This window comes from Convolutriloba macropyga, chromosome 10 (assembly GCF_964194025.1).
Source record: "Convolutriloba macropyga chromosome 10, txConMacr16.3, whole genome shotgun sequence".
Lineage (NCBI taxonomy): Eukaryota > Metazoa > Xenacoelomorpha > Acoela > Convolutidae > Convolutriloba > Convolutriloba macropyga.
Genome location: NC_134477.1, coordinates 24,412,598 through 24,433,098, shown reverse-complemented (window position 1 = coordinate 24,433,098; position 20,501 = coordinate 24,412,598). Strand labels below are relative to the sequence as shown.

General features: G+C 31.7%; 1 protein-coding gene across 1 annotated transcript in view; it reads left to right on the top strand.

Annotated features, from left to right (window-relative positions):
- Window positions 1-386: 386 nt before the first annotated feature.
- LOC142348830 (X-ray radiation resistance-associated protein 1-like) overlaps window positions 387-20,501 on the top strand; it is an 87,299-nt gene continuing 67,184 nt past the window's right edge. Inside the window, exons 1-2 of the mRNA XM_075400360.1 lie at window positions 387-618; window positions 990-1,113. Of these exons, the coding sequence (XP_075256475.1) occupies window positions 422-618; window positions 990-1,113 (321 nt within the window). The 5' untranslated portion in view covers window positions 387-421. The remainder of the gene's footprint in view (window positions 619-989; window positions 1,114-20,501) is intronic.

Below are 20,501 nucleotides of genomic sequence, written 5' to 3'. Positions count from 1 at the left end.
AATCTGGTGGTTGTGTTTTCGGTGTTTTATAACAACCTCTAACGACGTCATTTGACACCCCTTCTAGAATATAGTTTTTTCTTTGAGGTTTTTCTCTTCACAAAACAGAAGGCGTTTTAAATTCCCTCTCAAAGGAAGTTTGTAGCTATTGTATTAGTCCTGCGCGTCTTTTCAATGCAATTTTTCGCCTGAACGATTTTTCGTCTAACGCTGTTCTCTTAGGGTTACTAGACCTAAAGTATGCGATTCACCGCCAAAAATGTTTTGGAGTTCTTAGGTTCTTTCAATTTTGGGTCACGGGTCACGGAAGTTTATTTGTTCACGACTTTGAATGGGTATAAATATTGATACGCTCATGCTAACAACGAGGATAGTATCGGTGCTAGGTGGAATAGTTATGGTGTAAGTTTCAGTTGTAAGTATGGAGAACACGGCCTCCTTCAAACTGCTGGAGGAAGGTTATGAGGGAGTCGCCCTGACTAAGATGTTCCCTGCCAAGGGATTCTACCCCTCTGCCAGTGGGGGTGCCTGGTACGCGGCTAAACTCCTGGATGAGCAACAGAGGCTTGGTCAGCATTCCAGAGAAAAGGGAGGAGACCATGTCCGGAGCTATTCCCGGTTAGTTTGAACATTAAAATAGCTTCTCGATGGTGCATAATGAAAACGGCATATCATTGAATTTGCATGCCAAATGAAACTGCGAGACGTAATATTTCATAATACAAAATGCTTTTTAACGAAAGAGGGTTCTGGAAGAGCTCATTTAAACTAATCAATGAAGAGACCTCAAGAATTCAGAAGCGGAGGAGCAAAATAACAATTCGTTTATTCGTACGAAAGCCTGCAAGTGCGATATGCTCACTATTGTACTTTCAATATAATATTGTAATAGCTCTGAATAGGAGCAGCTCAGCGTCCCAATGACTTAATATAGTGTGCAGCGTTAAACTGGTAAATAGTGATTGTGTATTGATGTGATTGTGTTGTAGGCTTAAGAAGCAGCGGAAGAGGGAGGCAAAGTTGCAGAGGCTGTATGAGAAAGGAGAGGAGATGCCTGAAGAAACACAGAGTCAGTTGGATGAAAGAGAAACCCACTTGGATGGATTTTTCTTGGTACGTTTATTATTGAAGGGTACGTCAATTTCCTGGTACGGCAATTTTTATTATTGAAGGAAGAATTCATTGAATGTTTCCTGTAATTTCTGGTTCGTTTCTTTTATTTGCGATCAGTAGTGGATAAAAATGGGCTTCCAGCCACCAGCCAACTTGATCCATTTCCCCTCGTAAAAACTCGGGGAAATGGACCAAGCCGTCTGCTAACTGGAAGCCTTGTTTTATCCACTACTATAAGCATAATTAAAAAAATGAAAATTAGCCAAAAATAAGCCAAAACCCGCATGAATGCGCACACCATGCGCACCCGCATACTTTCCGCATATTCCCGCATACACTTTCTACTCAAATTATGCGCCCCATTATGCGCACTGTGCAATCTATGCGCTTTATTTTAATTTTAGTCTAAAATTTTATTATATTATACTTTTTTGCTAATGGTAATGATAATGATAATGAGAAGGTTAAATGATAAAAATATGGCGTATGGGTCTTCGACCATGCTTCGCCATCTATTGTATTAGATTTATGGGTCTTCGCCATGCTTCGCCATCTATTGTGCTTCGCCATCTATTGTATTAGATTTAATAAATTCATTAACAGGTTTTATTTTATTAATGGACTCTAATTCTTTAATTGAATAAACACCTCTGAGAAAAACTATTTCCTTATGAGCTTTTTTATGTGACCGTTTATCCCACTAAGACGAAATATAGAAGAATAATATTCACACCTCACCTTTGTTGAATTACATTCTGTACTTTGTTTTTAGCTTTGTTTTTATCAAAAGATGTTATTTGTTTTGCAACTCCACATCTATTACAAACTTTATTTGTTAAATCAGTTTTATTATTAGTAAAACTAGAAGTATGACTCGAGTTAGAAGTAAAGCTAGAGTTAGAAGTGGGGTTAGAGTTAGAAGTAAAACTAGAGTTAGAAGTAGGGCTAGAGTTAGAGCTTGAATCGAAATTAGAGTTAGAAGCAGAATCAGAATTAGAATCAGTGAAACTGCTTCGCAGATTAGAAATAGAATTAGGGCTAAAGCTAAAGCTAGAACTAGAACATTTTGAAGCAATTCTCCTGGCCTTTGAACGGGCTTTATTCAAACAAATACCACTCAATATATCATCTCCACATGCACACTTACTAATTTTATCCTTATGTTTCATTTTATAATGTAAAGGTAGATATTTAGGGGATCCACATTCATAATCACACTCTAAACATGCTGCTGTTTCCATCATTTATTATTTATAATAGGTCAAATAATTTCAAATTATATTATCTTATAACTAGCTATAATTAACTATAACTAGCTATAACTACCTATAACTAGCTATAATTTTAATTAAACTTCTAGTATAATCTTTAGACTGGACACTCTTTTAGATTTTCCCTACCTAAATTATTAAGAGTATTTTATTTAAATCTTTTATCTAAAATCTGATCAACGCCCAATTGAGTTTTTTCTCTAATGAAATCTCTAATTTCATCTTTAAATATTTGATTATTTTTATATAGATCACTTAAAACTGTTATACACTTTCTTTAAAGTTTTAGTCTCTTCATCTACGAAGCTGCTTCCCTGATCAATATACTCTTCTAGTATACCCCCCAACACGGACGAAGACCCATGATATTTCTGTTCATGGGACTTCGTCCATGCTTCGCCATACTTATGTTCTTGGTCCAATTCTTGGTCTAAGTCCTGCCCATTGTGAAACATGGACGGAGTCCCATAACCCATATTCATTAATGTGCCTGTTCTATTTATCAAATGACTTGCATGTGTTGCCACTCGCGCTGCAGTTTTAAACAATCATGTATGTATAAGAGTATACCTATACCCATTGTTATACTCCCCCCATACTTAACCATATTAGCAATAAGCTTTTCTTTTGTTAAAACATCATTCTGAATCTTAATACATCTTGAAGTAAGAAGTTTATTAAAGTAGAATATATAGTTATCTTTATTAATAGTATTTCTGTCTGTAGCACTATTCATTTGTGGTTTAATATAGTCTATAGTTTTATTTATCTCATTACTCTCTAATTCTTCTTTTAAATTAAGAGCTTTCAAGTCTAGGAAACCAACTCTTGAGTCATATATCATAGTTGTATTTCTATCAATAATAATAAGTTTCCTCTTTCTTATTATATGTAATCATGCTATAACGAAGTGCATCATCTGTCCCATCTGTGCAATTATAATAACTATTATTTATCTCTTGAATTATACCATGGAAGTCATGCTTGCAATTATGTTGTATTAAAATTTTGAAAAAGATCAGCTCCATTATAAGTTGTTATGTAAATAGTATCACAATTCATTCTAGCCATATTATATATCTGAGCCGGTTTATGACACATTTGAATCATTTGAATATTTTTATTTCTTCCTTCTGTAAAATAGTAAACTATATCCCTATTGAACTTATCACCCATATCATCAAGAACAATTATACTATTTTTGAATGTGAGTATATTTTTCATTGTGATCATATTTAGATCACCCATATCAAATCCAGCATAAGGCGCGCCAGTCTCAGGATCAATTCAATCCTTTTCATCTATATATATATTATGATTATAGACCTCCGGTCTTGTTTCACCATTTGCTTTGCTTTTGTTGGGGAAGGCCCGGGGCCCTTTCACCAACCAAGGCCGGAGGCCCTTCCTGATCTAAGTATAACTTCAAGTATTGTCTAACAAGATAAGTCTTACCTGTACCAGTAGCACCATAATAGTATGCAATGGTGACTTTTCAAATTCAAATCTAACTAAACTTTATTCATAAACCCTTCAAAGCTTTCTTCGAGTTTGGTATATTTACTTGGCAACTCATCATATATTATATAACAAACCACTGCTATTAACAAGAGTATAAAAATTACTAAACCCGTCTCCATTTTCATATATGAAATATAGACTTATATAGACTTATAATTATAATTATAATTAGACTTATAATTAGAGTTATAATTAAGTATGAATATTTGTTATATACAGATGCTTACCCTAACTTTTGAGGAATTCTTTAATAGTTTTGGTATTGATAATAAAGCTATGATTAATATCAGAATAGAAGATATAGGTAAAGATATAAGTCTGACTCATATTGAGATAGTAATGAGAGATAAGACCCCTGACAACATTAATGAGAATAACTTTAATATTATTTTAAATCTACACCCAACTGATGGCACTCATTGGGTTCTAGTTATAAGAAGGAGAGCTGGTAAGGTTTATTACTTTGATAGTTTTGGTGTTGAGACTCCACCATTATTCTTAGGAGAATATATTGATCTAGGGTCTGATGAAAGAATACAGGAACATAATGCATCTGATTGTGGAGCATATTGTTCATACATGATCTATCTTATTGATAATGGTCATAGAATAAAGAGTGCTTTGATTACTCTAGTTAATTAAGTTAAATGTCCAGAGGCATATAATAGGTGTTTGGGCTGTAAAGCCAAAAGTGAACTCGAAGTTAATGCTATTGTCAATGATGATGTCAATCAGGGAACCTGCTTCGCAGATGTTATTGGCAATGACAATGACAATCGTAATGACAATAACAATGGCAATCAGGGAACCTGCTTCGCAGATGGCAATGACAATGAAAAAGTCAATGGCAATGACAAAGTCAATCAGTGAACCTGCTTCGCAGATGGCAATGTAAAAGCCAATGACAATGTAAAAGCCAATGACAAACAGTAGACCCCCTTATCAGATGACAGTGTTAATGATAATGATAGCAATGATAAATATATTAGTATATTTAGTGAAAGGGGCGAACTCCTTAGTTCCCCAACCAAACAAAGAGATAAACCTTGCTCACAATGTGGATGTGGAGGGGGAAGTATTGTTGGTGTAAGGACCTCCGGTCTTGGTTGGGGAACCAAGGGCTTCGCCCCTTCCCCATCTAAATTATAAATTGATGTTAATGGAAGTCTATAATCATGGATAAATGATAAGAATATAATCGTTAATAGCAAATTCCCGGAAACCTTTAGATGTATAATTAGATGTATAATATCTGGTCCTAGAGAATGTGGAAAGACGGTATTATTAAAGTATCTATTTATGAATAATATAGAATTTGATAGATTATATATCATTTGGTCCTACTGGTAATCATGATGATTTAGAGTATAAAGATATCAGGGAACCTGCTTCGCAAATCGGTGAAGCCGCTTCGCAGATTGAGTTTATTAAAGATATAAAAGGTTTAACCCCACCTGATGAACTACCAAAAGATATAAAGAAACTCATGATATTTGATGATGTCGGGGGCTAAGGAACCAGTTATTAATGAATACTTCTGTAGAGGTAGACATAGTAATTGTAATATTATATATCTTAAACAAAATATATTCTCAGCAGATAGACAGAATGTTAGAGCGAATTGTAATCTATTTATTTTATTTGAACAAAGAGGTAAAGATCTTATGTCAATATATCGTTACTTCTTTAATAATTTTGAACTTAGTTATAATGTTTTTGCTAATATATGTCTTAAGATATGGGCTGGGCCATATAATTACATTGTCATTGATAAAACTAAAAATAGAAGTATTAATGGTAAATTAAGAATTAATTGGGATCGGAGATTTTTATAGTTTAATTATTTTTATAGGCTTTGCCTATGTTACACCTTGATTAAGTATAAGTAAAAGTGTAAATGTAAGTATAAGTATAAGTCTAAGTATAGGTCTAAGTATAAGTATAAGTCTATGACTAAGTCAAATGCAAAGTAAAACGCGATACATCGCCATTGAAATCAATTGGTCTTCCATGCTCATCTGTAATATGAAATTCAAAATATTCTATTCTATCCTTTGTTACATTTTGATATAAGATATTAGTTGGTATAATATTTTTCAAGTAACCTGGTGGTTCTGTTAGAGTAAAAGTATATAGTATGTCTGTGTTATTACCATTATCTTTAACACCAGGTGGCCGTGCATCTATTCACAACAAAATCCGCTTAGGCGGGGTAGGGGCCCTGCCGATCTCAAAATAAAAAACATTATTCGGAATTTTGAAAAAAGTGACGATTTCGAAAACTAATCAACCGATTTTCCCAATTTTTTGCATGTGGCTCCCATGTGCTAAGGGAACAAAAAGTCCCCTACTGAACTTTTTCGCCCAATTTCTCCTTCATGTACTTTTTGGGCAAAAAGTGAGCAAAAGTGGTCAAATTTCAGTTTTTCGAAAAATATGTGAATTTTTGCCAATTTTTGAAAAAGTTTTGACTCCGAAAATTTTGCATACGCGTCTGCTACCGGATGACCAACCACTATGTCTAGAATAGTCAAAAGTATAAAAAGTAAAAATTTTGAGAAAATTTGCATTTTTTTGAACTTCGTCTCCTCCGAAATCATGATTTTTGGCTTTTTCTCAAAAACCACGAATTTCGGTGCCTAGTTCATAAAAACAAAGTTGTCTGGCATAAAAAGTTAGGGGTTGTTTAATAAGGACAATTTTTCATGAATTTTTCTCAGTTTCGAGATATTCCGAAAAAAATGACAACTTTTTGTGGATAAAAAATTGATTTTTTGCTAGTCTTTTTATGACTTTATTTTCAATACGAAAACATTTTGTCTTCACCTATGAACTTTGTTGAGATCCTCAATGAGTCATAGTAAGGATTTCCTATATAAAAAATGAAATTATTATTTAGTTTTTCCAGAAAATTGAACTCAAATTTGGAATTTTTAGGCTAAATTTTAGGTTTTTCCGAAAAAATTTCTAAGTCCAAACTTGAAAAATATTGAAATTTTTCTTTTTGTCCTGAAATTTGTTTTGCTGTCTCTGCTTGGTCATGAAAGACGCCCCCAAACGTTTTTTTGTGCGAAAAACGAAAAAAAATTTTTTCTTCAAAATTTTTGAATTATTTTTCGTTTTCACTTTCCTAAGTTTTCATGTCCGAAAATTCAATCTTCCTCTATTCCAAAATTAATTAACTATTTATTTGACCACTGGAAATCTACACAGAAATAAAGCTAAGTATTGTTCCCACGTTTTAGGGCTCAAAAATAGAAATAATGAAAAATTTATCTAAATGGACATTCTTTTAACAAATTTTTCAATCACTTGCTTAAAAATTTTTCGGGGCATGTATGTGGGGCTTGCCCCACATCATGCCCAATCCGAGATTCCAAAGCATACAACCATCCCAGGTTATTTTTTACATCATCAAAAATAGTTATTCGAGAAGAAAGTGTTCGGTAAGGCCCTGAGGATAGATAAAAAATTTATTTAAACATGTTGGCAGTGCCCGAAGGGCGCTGCCATCGAACCCTCACAAGAAGTAAAACCTCTTCATGACCCAAACAAGAGCCCACAGACAACAACTGACTAGTGACCGACACTTGCCGGCAGGCGAAACACCTGACTTGATATAACATTGCAATGATTGTTAATAGTACTAAAACCCATAATATCAATAATCTTTTGCGATTTATATTTACCTTGTTCATATACTATTTTTCTAAAGCCCAGTAGTGGGGCTAATAAATTTTCTATGTCAAAGCTAATTGCACTTTGTTTTATTTCTATTAAACATTTCGTTGTATTCTTATCGGGTTCTATTATAACATTACCATTAGTCTCTTCTTTTATTAATTCTGCTATTTCGACTAATTCATATGCACCTGGTATAACAGCTAAAATACGGGTATCTGACCAGGTTGCACCTTGGGTATCATATAAGAATTAATTATTCCTTCTATTCACATTAAACACTGAGTTATAGACTGATAATCTAATTAAACCTAATTTTGATGAGTTAAGTATAGGTTCACTAAAGTTATCACATCAATATCATACTCAATAGAGAAGAGAATCATTTCAATATACATGATTCATATCTAGAGATAGAATTTGTTGTATCAAATAATGCTGGTGGTGAATTTGCTAATGATGCTAATATCAGATTAGTCAATTATGGCGTGATGGCATGATTTAGTTCAGTTAGGCTTGAAACTAGTGGTGGAGGGACAATTGAACATATAGATCATTGTCATCCTAATCTATTGATGTATAAGTTATTAACTAGTACTGATGATGAATATGAGAGTGGTTTTGTTAGAAGTCAAGGTAATAGGGATAGTCAACTCAAGGTTGGTCATGCTGCTGCACAAATAGGTCATATGTATATGATGATTAAGATGAGTGATCTATTTGGTTGTGTAAATAACTTAGAAAAGGTTATGTATGGGTTAGTATTTAAAGAAGTATTCAAGAAATAATCAAGAAATCAAGGGTTAGTATTCAAGAAATAATAATGATAGAGCTCTATTTAGGGTAAATGCTGGTGCTGCTGTAGTAGGTAATGATGGTAATATAGAAATTAGAGATATATCAGGGTGTGTACCTAGTATTGATCCTAGTAATGATAATAGAATAATTGTACAGAAAGGATTAAGTGAAAAGAATAATTTTGACTTCAGTTATTATGAAAGGAAAACATTTTACAAGAATGTACCCAATGCTAATAACTTCTTATTTGATCTTGGTATGGAAAGTGGTATGGAAAGACCCCAATACATAATAATTGGTTTTGAAAATAATATAATAATGTTATTGATATTAATGTTAATAATGTAATCTCGTAGAGATAGTTCTAGCTGCTGCAGACGAGGTCATTTGTATATGATGGTTAAGTTGAGTAATAATAATAATGTTAATGAACAAATTCATGATGCAAGTACATTTGATTTAATGAATGTTACTGAATGTTATTGTAATATTGGTAGTGAGTTTTATCCTGAGGATAGAATGAATATTAATTATGGTACTAATAATTATAATGAGGCTACTAAAGAGATTAATATTTTTAATAAAGATTAAACCATATATAAATCATAGAACATTCAAAAGTAGTTATAGAGTATATGTATTTGATACTAGATATCAAAATGATCATATAGGTCCACAACCAATACAACTTTATTTCAAATTTAGTGCTGTAGTTGCAGATGTTATATGTCATGCATTAGTGTTAAATAGAAAGGTTATTAGTGTTAATAGTGATGGTAATAAGATGGTTGATATTGTGTCGTAGACACTAATCACTGTAACTGCTTCGCAGATAGCCGGAGGCTTATAATCTCGTAGTTATAGTTATAGTCAATATAATCAGCGAAGCAGGTTCCCTGATAGTCAATGCCTTAGTCATTATCTTAAAGAAACTATTTCCTACTAGTCTTAACAAAACCTTTAGCATAAATAATATCTAGTTTCTTTTTATTCTCTAGAGACAAACCTCCAGCTTCAAGTTTAGTTTTAGGCTTGGCTTTAGTCTTAGCCTTAGGCAATGGTTTAGGTTTAGTCTTAGGAATAGTCTTAGTCTTAGCTAATGTCTTAACAACGAAGGGATTATACTTTTTAACTTCCATTTTTTTATATATATAAATATGAGTAACTTTAGTAAGTTTAAAACTAATTCTTATTGTGTTGGTGGTGGACATTATAGTGGTACTAGTAATATTCACGGGGTTATTACATCAAAAGGTACTAAGATGTTAAAAAGTAATTGTACCAAATGTAAAAGGAATAAATCAATGGCTGTTAGTGATGCAACAATAGAAGCAGAAGGATTGAAAGTGTTGGTGGAGCAACAGTTAACTTTGGAAAGAAAGTTGCTAATAACCCAGTAAGAGCATTAGAAATAGCCAGTAAAGTAGGAAGTGCAGCTGCATGTAGAAACCCAAGAGCTGCTTTGTCAGCTACACCTGATTTAATTAAATTTGTAACTACTGGTGAAGATATAAAAGTTGTACAGAAATGTAGAGGGTTATATTTAGGTACAAAGAAGAGATAGTTTAATTATATTAGAGTTTAAATATTAGTGTTTAAATATAACTATTTTAGAGTATAAATATTAGAGTTTAAATATAACTATATTGGAGTTTAAATATTAGAGTTTAAATATAACTGTATTAGAGTTTAAATATTAGAATTTAAATATAACTGTGGGTATAACTATGATTATAACTAATATTAGTATAATCATAACTAATATGATTATACTAATATTATTATTACTAAATATATGGTGAAACATGGACAAAGTTCCATTATTATAACTAAGCACTAATAACTTTAGTTAAAAAAACACGCACTTTACTTTTCTTGTTCTTCTTGTATTCCTCATATACCTTAACTAATTCATTATACTGATCATTATCTAATTTATTATCATTCATTAATTTAGTATATAGTTTATTAAACTTATCACTAAACTGTTTACTTAAAATATACATTTGTGAATACTTTATGATTTTATTTCTTATTTTAGTATTAATTGTTTTTGATAAGGAACCACAAACAGTTGCTGTAGCAAGAGCTGTTGGTATAGAATAAGGTTATCCTATACCTGTTAATGCAACTGATGATGTAGTTGCAGTTGTTGCTATTGATGATAATAGTATTTCTTTTATCTGAGGGACGTTAATATAATTTTCATATCTACTTAACTTCTTATTATAATTATTAGTTTCAGTTTCATAATAATTTCTTATATCTTTTATAATGTTAATAATATTATTAAATTTATTATTAACTAGGATTTTATCGTTTATGTATTGTTCATTAATCCGTGAAGCGGTTTCACCGATGGTTGTCAAATTTGGTTAAAGTAATCTCTCACTCGGTGCTGATGGTTGACTCATTTTCAGTAGTAAAATAACTCTCAATATCTTTCATTATATCTTCATAATTAAAATCATAATGCATCTCTAGTCTTGCTTGCTCTCTGTTGTCATGAAGTTTTTTTCAAGTAATATAGCAATTATATATTGTACTATTGTCTTTTTATTCTTTAAAAGAGCTTAATCTATAAAAGAATTAGTCTTTTTATTAACTTCTTTAAATACCCTTAGACCAGTATTTAACATATGATCTAGGTGAATGTTAGGAATATTCTGATTAAACTTACTATCAAATTCTTGTTTTAATTGATTATATTTAGAGATAGTATCGGCTGCAACCTTATTACAAAAGTTAACAGTATTTGTAACTTCATTTGTTGATTTATTAAACTCATTAATTAGTTCTTCATTAACTTGTGTTTTGTATAGTTGTAATGTTTTAGTTGTAACTTTATCAAAATCTCATTTTCTTAGTTCGGTTATATTTTTACTTAAAATTTCCATTTTATTAGAAGAGGATAATAAGTTATTGTCACAATACTCTTTATTAACATCTTTTTCATCTATGGGAGGATTATCTTCTAGGAATAAACCACGAGCTTTAATTAGTGTTAAGGTATTTGATGATGCCCCCCTATTTTTCGTTTGGTTAAATCTATTTCTTGTCATCTTTGTATTTGTTTACAGAAAGAAACTATCTGCGAAACAGGTTCCCTGATCTACTTTGTAGCTGAGCGGAGGTCTATACCTAAACATTCCAAAACCTTATTATTCGATTCAAAATCAAACTCGGATTTCAATAACTCCTGTTCATAGTTTTTACCTTCTATGATCTCTCCATTAATATCTTCCATTTTATATGTCGGTGGCTGGGTTTTTAGAACTTCATTTAATTTAAATAATTCTCTATTCCAGATAGAAGTGTATCCTTTAGAGAAAAAGTTACGTTTTTCAGCATTCCTAACATAATCACCGGCTTTAAATTTTGGTTCAATCTTAGTAGATTTAACATAGTATTTAACCTTATCGGGATTATTAGAAGCATCAACGGGTGTCATATTGATTGTTGAATGAATGTTATTGTTATAGGTTTTTACTGCATCATTTAATATATTTACCCAATTACAATCACCATTGATGAACATTGGTTTATTAAATTTGTGTAATAATGTTCTATTAAATCTTTCTATAAACACAGCCTTTAAATCGCTGTATGTAGAATATAGTTCTGTCTCATATTCTTTAAGTAAAGATTTAATTGTTTTATTGTAAAACTCACTACCTCTATCTACCCATAACTTTTCTGGTTTTCGACTTTTACCTATTACTATTTTAAAGCCATTAGTTATAGATAAAACAGATTTATTCAATGGAACAGCCCATTCATTTTTTGTGAAAATGTCTATAACAGTCAATATAAACTTATAATTATCAATGTATTTACTTAGAGATGACTTATCAATTAAATCAGCTGACCATGTTTTCATCTTTATCTAATGTTATTATTTTGTCTCTTCTTAACTCTGTTATTTGAGGACTAAATACTTCTTTAGCTAGTAGTTGTTGTTTAGTTTTAATCTTGTCTTGTTAATTGCTCTCAAACGAAGTTTGTAGCAATTATATTATTCCTGTCGGTCTTTTTTATGCGATTTTTCGCTTGACCGGTTTTTCGTCTGACGCTTCTGACTTTTCGTCCTCAAAAACGGGATAAACAGGTAGCGCCCAGTGGGCATTAAGTGTTCTTAGAGCCTTTCAGCTCTTGTTTCAGCTCAAAGAGACTTATACTTATACTTATGGTGTGAAGGACGATTCTTAGAGGTTGAAGACACCCCCACTGTTGACCCCCCACCCCCATGCGCTGTTGCCCCCCACCCCAGTGTTGCCCCAAGGCACCCCCCCCCCCCCCTTTGTGGCTAGCTACTGACGAACAACCGCTTGCTAAAAACGCAAATTTATTTTTTGCAATTTTTTTCAAGCTTTTTGAAAATTTTTAAAATTTTTTTGATTTTTATCAGCCCTAGGTGTCAAAGAACCTCTTCTAGGGTTTGATAATAGGTTATTGCATTGTTTCTAGTGGTAATGGAATGGTTTCAACATTTTAACATCACGAATTTTAGCAATTTTTTGACAAAACGTGCAATTTTTCAAATTTTTGGACATTTTTTTTTCTTTATTCAGGTCTTCTCAGACCCAGGGGCCAGCAAAGATCCTAACAGGGTTGATAATAAGTTACTGAAAATTATTTAATGGCCATGGAATAGTTCTTCAATTTTTTAATGTCACAAATTTTAGCAATTTTTTGATAAAAACTTGCTTTTTTTCAAGTTTTTTTTGATTTTTTTTTAGTTTTTTGAGCCTCAAGAGCCACGAACCTCCTCTAGGGTTTGAAAACACGTTACTGAATATTTTTTAGATTAAATGGAATGTCTTGCAAGATTTTAACATCACGAATTTCAGCATACTTTTGATATTTTTAGCCATTTTTTTTCCAATTTTTGACATTTATGCTCAATATTCAGATTTTTTGAAACCTCGAAGGTCAGAAAACCTCCGCTAGGGTTTGATAGTAAGTTACTGGAAAATTTTTGTTGGTCATGGATTACTTCTCATCTTTTTACTATCACAAGTTACAGCAATTTATTTTTATTTTAAGTTTTTTGAAAATGTTTTTGTCAGTTCTTAGGTTTCTCTAGCCTCAAGGGCCGCGGAATTTCCTCTAGGGTTTGATAATATATTACTGCATAGTTTAGAGATGTAATGGAATGTTCTTCAAGATTTTAAAATCATGAATTTAAGCAATTTTTTAAAATGTTTGCAATTTTTCGTGTTTTTGATTTTTTTCCTGCAACAGAGGCCCTCGAACCTCCTCCAGGATTTGATAATATGCTGCTGCATAGTTTCTAGAGTTAACGGAATGGTAATTTTTTATGACTCCTAGTTTTAGTAATTTTTGGATAAAATTAACAATTTTTTCCAGTTTTGAAAACTTTTATCGTGTTTGAAGTGTATGGATCTTTTTGAGCCTGTAAAACAATTTCTGGCTTGAAACAGGGATACCGGATAGTCTCTTGAGACAATGAATCGGTTCTTAAGATATTAATGTCTTTCGTAATGTCATCATCTTCTTTGTGTAATGTCATCATCTCTGATCCCTATTATCAATGAGTTATAGTTGAAATGTTTTTTAATCATAACTGATCTAACAAACACTTTTTAGGAAACCATTGTTAATTGCTCTCCAAGGCAATTTGTAGCAAAGTTATCAACCCTGTTTGTCTTTTATGCAATTTTTCGCCCGACCCATTTGACTTTCGTCTTCAGAAACGGGATAAGGATGTAGTGCCCTGAGGTCACTAAACCGTGGCTAGCTGTTGACGAAGCCAACCGCTCGCTGGTCGTTTGAGAGCAATTCGCCCGACGTAAGTCGGTTATGTTTGTTTCTTTATGGATGTAGTTGTAGGCATAACTATCTGCTTTGCAGGGACTTCGTTCATGGTTTCACCTATCTGTTTTGCAGGAACTTCGTTCATTTACCATAATTAAAAACAAAATTGTGTAGTTGTTCTTGATTAATAATATTCATGGATAATAGTTGTTTAGATATATTTAACATTTCATCATATAATCCATCATGACCAGCTTTTGTTTCTAGTATATGTAATTCTAGTCTGTCTACTAAATTATTGGCAGAGTCATGACTGTGATCGATGAGTTTATCTTTAGTTAAACCCCTGCCATAGTATTTTTCTTTATCCTCTAGTATACGTTTTATTGTTCCATATCTACTGCTTCTCTTATCACCTTTTCCTATATCATATCCAATATCAAATAAAAACCTTTTAATTTTGTTTTCATCCTCTTCGATCTTATCATCATATGTTACATTTGGGTTAGTAAAAAAGTTTATAAACCCATCTGAAAATTCATATATATTATCCCTAACTATAAATGAATCCTTAACTATAAATGTTAATTTAACACCATTCATTTCAAATTCACCGGGGTCTAATTTTTTGTTGACCATTAACTTTAATTGGGGGTTAGTTTGTTGTATCATAAAATAATTTGACCCGCGTCTTTATCAATTATAGTTCCTGGTTTATATCGAGCTTCTTCTACAGCTTAATAGTTTTTGTCCATGCTTCACCATCAGGTTTCATTAATGCTTCATTAAACTGAACCGGCTTGCTCTATCATCTTAGTTTGTTTTCCTTACTCTTTGATTTTGCCAATCTATTGCTCTTAGTGTTTATTCGCCTAATGCTAGATTCATTGTTTGCATAGTGTTTTAGTTAAAGGATCAAATAACTCTTCTATTTCACCATAGTATTCTTGTTGTTTTAATTTATCTTCTAATCTATTCTTTCTGTTTAGTTTTTTCTAGTTTATTTAATTCTATAAGTTTATTTAGCTGAGTCATTTTTTATATATTGAAAAATTATAATAATGGGGAAAAATTGATAACAAAAATTCTCTTGATGAAACTACTCAGAGCTAAAAAATTGTCTAGCTTGTGGAAAACAATATCAAATTCTTGTTTTAATTGATTATATTTAGAGATAGTATCGGCTGCAACCTTATTACAAAAGTTAACAGTATTTGTAACTTCATTTGTTGATTTATTAAACTCATTAATTAGTTCTTCATTAACTTGTGTTTTGTATAGTTGTAATGTTTTAGTTGTAACTTTATCAAAATCTCATTTTCTTAGTTCGGTTATATTTTTACTTAAAATTTCCATTTTATTAGAAGAGGATAATAAGTTATTGTCACAATACTCTTTATTAACATCTTTTTCATCTATGGGAGGATTATCTTCTAGGAATAAACCACGAGCTTTAATTAGTGTTAAGGTATTTGATGATGCCCCCCTATTTTTCGTTTGGTTAAATCTATTTCTTGTCATCTTTGTATTTGTTTACAGAAAGAAACTATCTGCGAAACAGGTTCCCTGATCTACTTTGTAGCTGAGCGGAGGTCTATACCTAAACATTCCAAAACCTTATTATTCGATTCAAAATCAAACTCGGATTTCAATAACTCCTGTTCATAGTTTTTACCTTCTATGATCTCTCCATTAATATCTTCCATTTTATATGTCGGTGGCTGGGTTTTTAGAACTTCATTTAATTTAAATAATTCTCTATTCCAGATAGAAGTGTATCCTTTAGAGAAAAAGTTACGTTTTTCAGCATTCCTAACATAATCACCGGCTTTAAATTTTGGTTCAATCTTAGTAGATTTAACATAGTATTTAACCTTATCGGGATTATTAGAAGCATCAACGGGTGTCATATTGATTGTTGAATGAATGTTATTGTTATAGGTTTTTACTGCATCATTTAATATATTTACCCAATTACAATCACCATTGATGAACATTGGTTTATTAAATTTGTGTAATAATGTTCTATTAAATCTTTCTATAAACACAGCCTTTAAATCGCTGTATGTAGAATATAGTTCTGTCTCATATTCTTTAAGTAAAGATTTAATTGTTTTATTGTAAAACTCACTACCTCTATCTACCCATAACTTTTCTGGTTTTCGACTTTTACCTATTACTATTTTAAAGCCATTAGTTATAGATAAAACAGATTTATTCAATGGAACAGCCCATTCATTTTTTGTGAAAATGTCTATAACAGTCAATATAAACTTATAATTATCAATGTATTTACTTAGAGATGACTTATCAATTAAATCAGCTGACCATGTTTTCATCTTTATCTAATGTTATTATTTTGTCTCTTCTTAACTCTGTTATTTGAGGACTAAATACTTCTTTAGCTAGTAGTTGTTGTTTAGTTTTAATCTTGTCTTGTTAATTGCTCTCAAACGAAGTTTGTAGCAATTATATTATTCCTGTCGGTCTTTTTTATGCGATTTTTCGCTTGACCGGTTTTTCGTCTGACGCTTCTGACTTTTCGTCCTCAAAAACGGGATAAACAGGTAGCGCCCAGTGGGCATTAAGTGTTCTTAGAGCCTTTCAGCTCTTGTTTCAGCTCAAAGAGACTTATACTTATACTTATGGTGTGAAGGACGATTCTTAGAGGTTGAAGACACCCCCACTGTTGACCCCCCACCCCCATGCGCTGTTGCCCCCCACCCCAGTGTTGCCCCAAGGCACCCCCCCCCCCCCTTTGTGGCTAGCTACTGACGAACAACCGCTTGCTAAAAACGCAAATTTATTTTTTGCAATTTTTTTCAAGCTTTTTGAAAATTTTTAAAATTTTTTTGATTTTTATCAGCCCTAGGTGTCAAAGAACCTCTTCTAGGGTTTGATAATAGGTTATTGCATTGTTTCTAGTGGTAATGGAATGGTTTCAACATTTTAACATCACGAATTTTAGCAATTTTTTGACAAAACGTGCAATTTTTCAAATTTTTGGACATTTTTTTTTCTTTATTCAGGTCTTCTCAGACCCAGGGGCCAGCAAAGATCCTAACAGGGTTGATAATAAGTTACTGAAAATTATTTAATGGCCATGGAATAGTTCTTCAATTTTTTAATGTCACAAATTTTAGCAATTTTTTGATAAAAACTTGCTTTTTTTCAAGTTTTTTTTGATTTTTTTTTAGTTTTTTGAGCCTCAAGAGCCACGAACCTCCTCTAGGGTTTGAAAACACGTTACTGAATATTTTTTAGATTAAATGGAATGTCTTGCAAGATTTTAACATCACGAATTTCAGCATACTTTTGATATTTTTAGCCATTTTTTTTCCAATTTTTGACATTTATGCTCAATATTCAGATTTTTTGAAACCTCGAAGGTCAGAAAACCTCCGCTAGGGTTTGATAGTAAGTTACTGGAAAATTTTTGTTGGTCATGGATTACTTCTCATCTTTTTACTATCACAAGTTACAGCAATTTATTTTTATTTTAAGTTTTTTGAAAATGTTTTTGTCAGTTCTTAGGTTTCTCTAGCCTCAAGGGCCGCGGAATTTCCTCTAGGGTTTGATAATATATTACTGCATAGTTTAGAGATGTAATGGAATGTTCTTCAAGATTTTAAAATCATGAATTTAAGCAATTTTTTAAAATGTTTGCAATTTTTCGTGTTTTTGATTTTTTTCCTGCAACAGAGGCCCTCGAACCTCCTCCAGGATTTGATAATATGCTGCTGCATAGTTTCTAGAGTTAACGGAATGGTAATTTTTTATGACTCCTAGTTTTAGTAATTTTTGGATAAAATTAACAATTTTTTCCAGTTTTGAAAACTTTTATCGTGTTTGAAGTGTATGGATCTTTTTGAGCCTGTAAAACAATTTCTGGCTTGAAACAGGGATACCGGATAGTCTCTTGAGACAATGAATCGGTTCTTAAGATATTAATGTCTTTCGTAATGTCATCATCTTCTTTGTGTAATGTCATCATCTCTGATCCCTATTATCAATGAGTTATAGTTGAAATGTTTTTTAATCATAACTGATCTAACAAACACTTTTTAGGAAACCATTGTTAATTGCTCTCCAAGGCAATTTGTAGCAAAGTTATCAACCCTGTTTGTCTTTTATGCAATTTTTCGCCCGACCCATTTGACTTTCGTCTTCAGAAACGGGATAAGGATGTAGTGCCCTGAGGTCACTAAACCGTGGCTAGCTGTTGACGAAGCCAACCGCTCGCTGGTCGTTTGAGAGCAATTCGCCCGACGTAAGTCGGTTATGTTTGTTTCTTTATGGATGTAGTTGTAGGCATAACTATCTGCTTTGCAGGGACTTCGTTCATGGTTTCACCTATCTGTTTTGCAGGAACTTCGTTCATTTACCATAATTAAAAACAAAATTGTGTAGTTGTTCTTGATTAATAATATTCATGGATAATAGTTGTTTAGATATATTTAACATTTCATCATATAATCCATCATGACCAGCTTTTGTTTCTAGTATATGTAATTCTAGTCTGTCTACTAAATTATTGGCAGAGTCATGACTGTGATCGATGAGTTTATCTTTAGTTAAACCCCTGCCATAGTATTTTTCTTTATCCTCTAGTATACGTTTTATTGTTCCATATCTACTGCTTCTCTTATCACCTTTTCCTATATCATATCCAATATCAAATAAAAACCTTTTAATTTTGTTTTCATCCTCTTCGATCTTATCATCATATGTTACATTTGGGTTAGTAAAAAAGTTTATAAACCCATCTGAAAATTCATATATATTATCCCTAACTATAAATGAATCCTTAACTATAAATGTTAATTTAACACCATTCATTTCAAATTCACCGGGGTCTAATTTTTTGTTGACCATTAACTTTAATTGGGGGTTAGTTTGTTGTATCATAAAATAATTTGACCCGCGTCTTTATCAATTATAGTTCCTGGTTTATATCGAGCTTCTTCTACAGCTTAATAGTTTTTGTCCATGCTTCACCATCAGGTTTCATTAATGCTTCATTAAACTGAACCGGCTTGCTCTATCATCTTAGTTTGTTTTCCTTACTCTTTGATTTTGCCAATCTATTGCTCTTAGTGTTTATTCGCCTAATGCTAGATTCATTGTTTGCATAGTGTTTTAGTTAAAGGATCAAATAACTCTTCTATTTCACCATAGTATTCTTGTTGTTTTAATTTATCTTCTAATCTATTCTTTCTGTTTAGTTTTTTCTAGTTTATTTAATTCTATAAGTTTATTTAGCTGAGTCATTTTTTATATATTGAAAAATTATAATAATGGGGAAAAATTGATAACAAAAATTCTCTTGATGAAACTACTCAGAGCTAAAAAATTGTCTAGCTTGTGGAAAACAATATCGGACTATGGAAAAGTTTATCGACCATGCTATGGATCCCTGGCATGATGAATTAATAATTTCAAGTTATTCTAAATATAAAGATGAAAGGGAAACCAGTAAAATAATAAAATTTTAAGAATATAACAAAAACAATTTAACTAAAGGAAATAGTGATTTGGGAATATATCTGGGAGAGATGATGATCTATAATGTACTAACTACTAAACCGAGGGATGCAATTGATCTTTTTATTAATGGGCGGTTATATAATATTATTAACCAGTTTGTTTTTATTAAGATTATAAATCATTATATAATCTAATAGCGGCTTCAATTAACTTTCTATCATCATTAGTGGTTGTAAAATATTTTTTATTAATGATTCTAATGATTCTTTACTTACATCTAACACAAATTTTAATAAAAGCTCTAAAGTATTATTATTAATTTTATTTACTAGACCTCTTTTGAATAGATATAGATTCTCATAATGTGGATAGCTTCTAATATTATTTACATCGAATCTTTTATCATCCAATGTGTTTAGACTAATCTTACTTGTTTTTGTTTTTGTCATGTTATCACCACCTTTTTGTATTCTACATTCGTCTACAGTTCTCTGTGTGTTATACATTAATGCATTATAATACTCTTCATGTTTAGCATTGTTACAATTCTTTATTCCTTTCTCTTTAGTTTTATTTGGGTAATCTTCAAAGCTATATTTCTTTGGTGACAGGACTATAAACTCTTCTATCATTCCACTTCCCAATTCATGTTTGAATTTACCTGGAACTTTACTATTAGTTTTGATTGGTGGATCGAGATTACTTAGGTCCATGTGTTCATTGTCCACATTACCCCCGCTAAAGCTTAAAACAAAACTACCAGTATCCATCTAATGGAGTTGTAGATCTTGAGAGATGGTTGAAGAATATTATAGAATACATCATACATGTGTAATTTACTTAATTCTAATA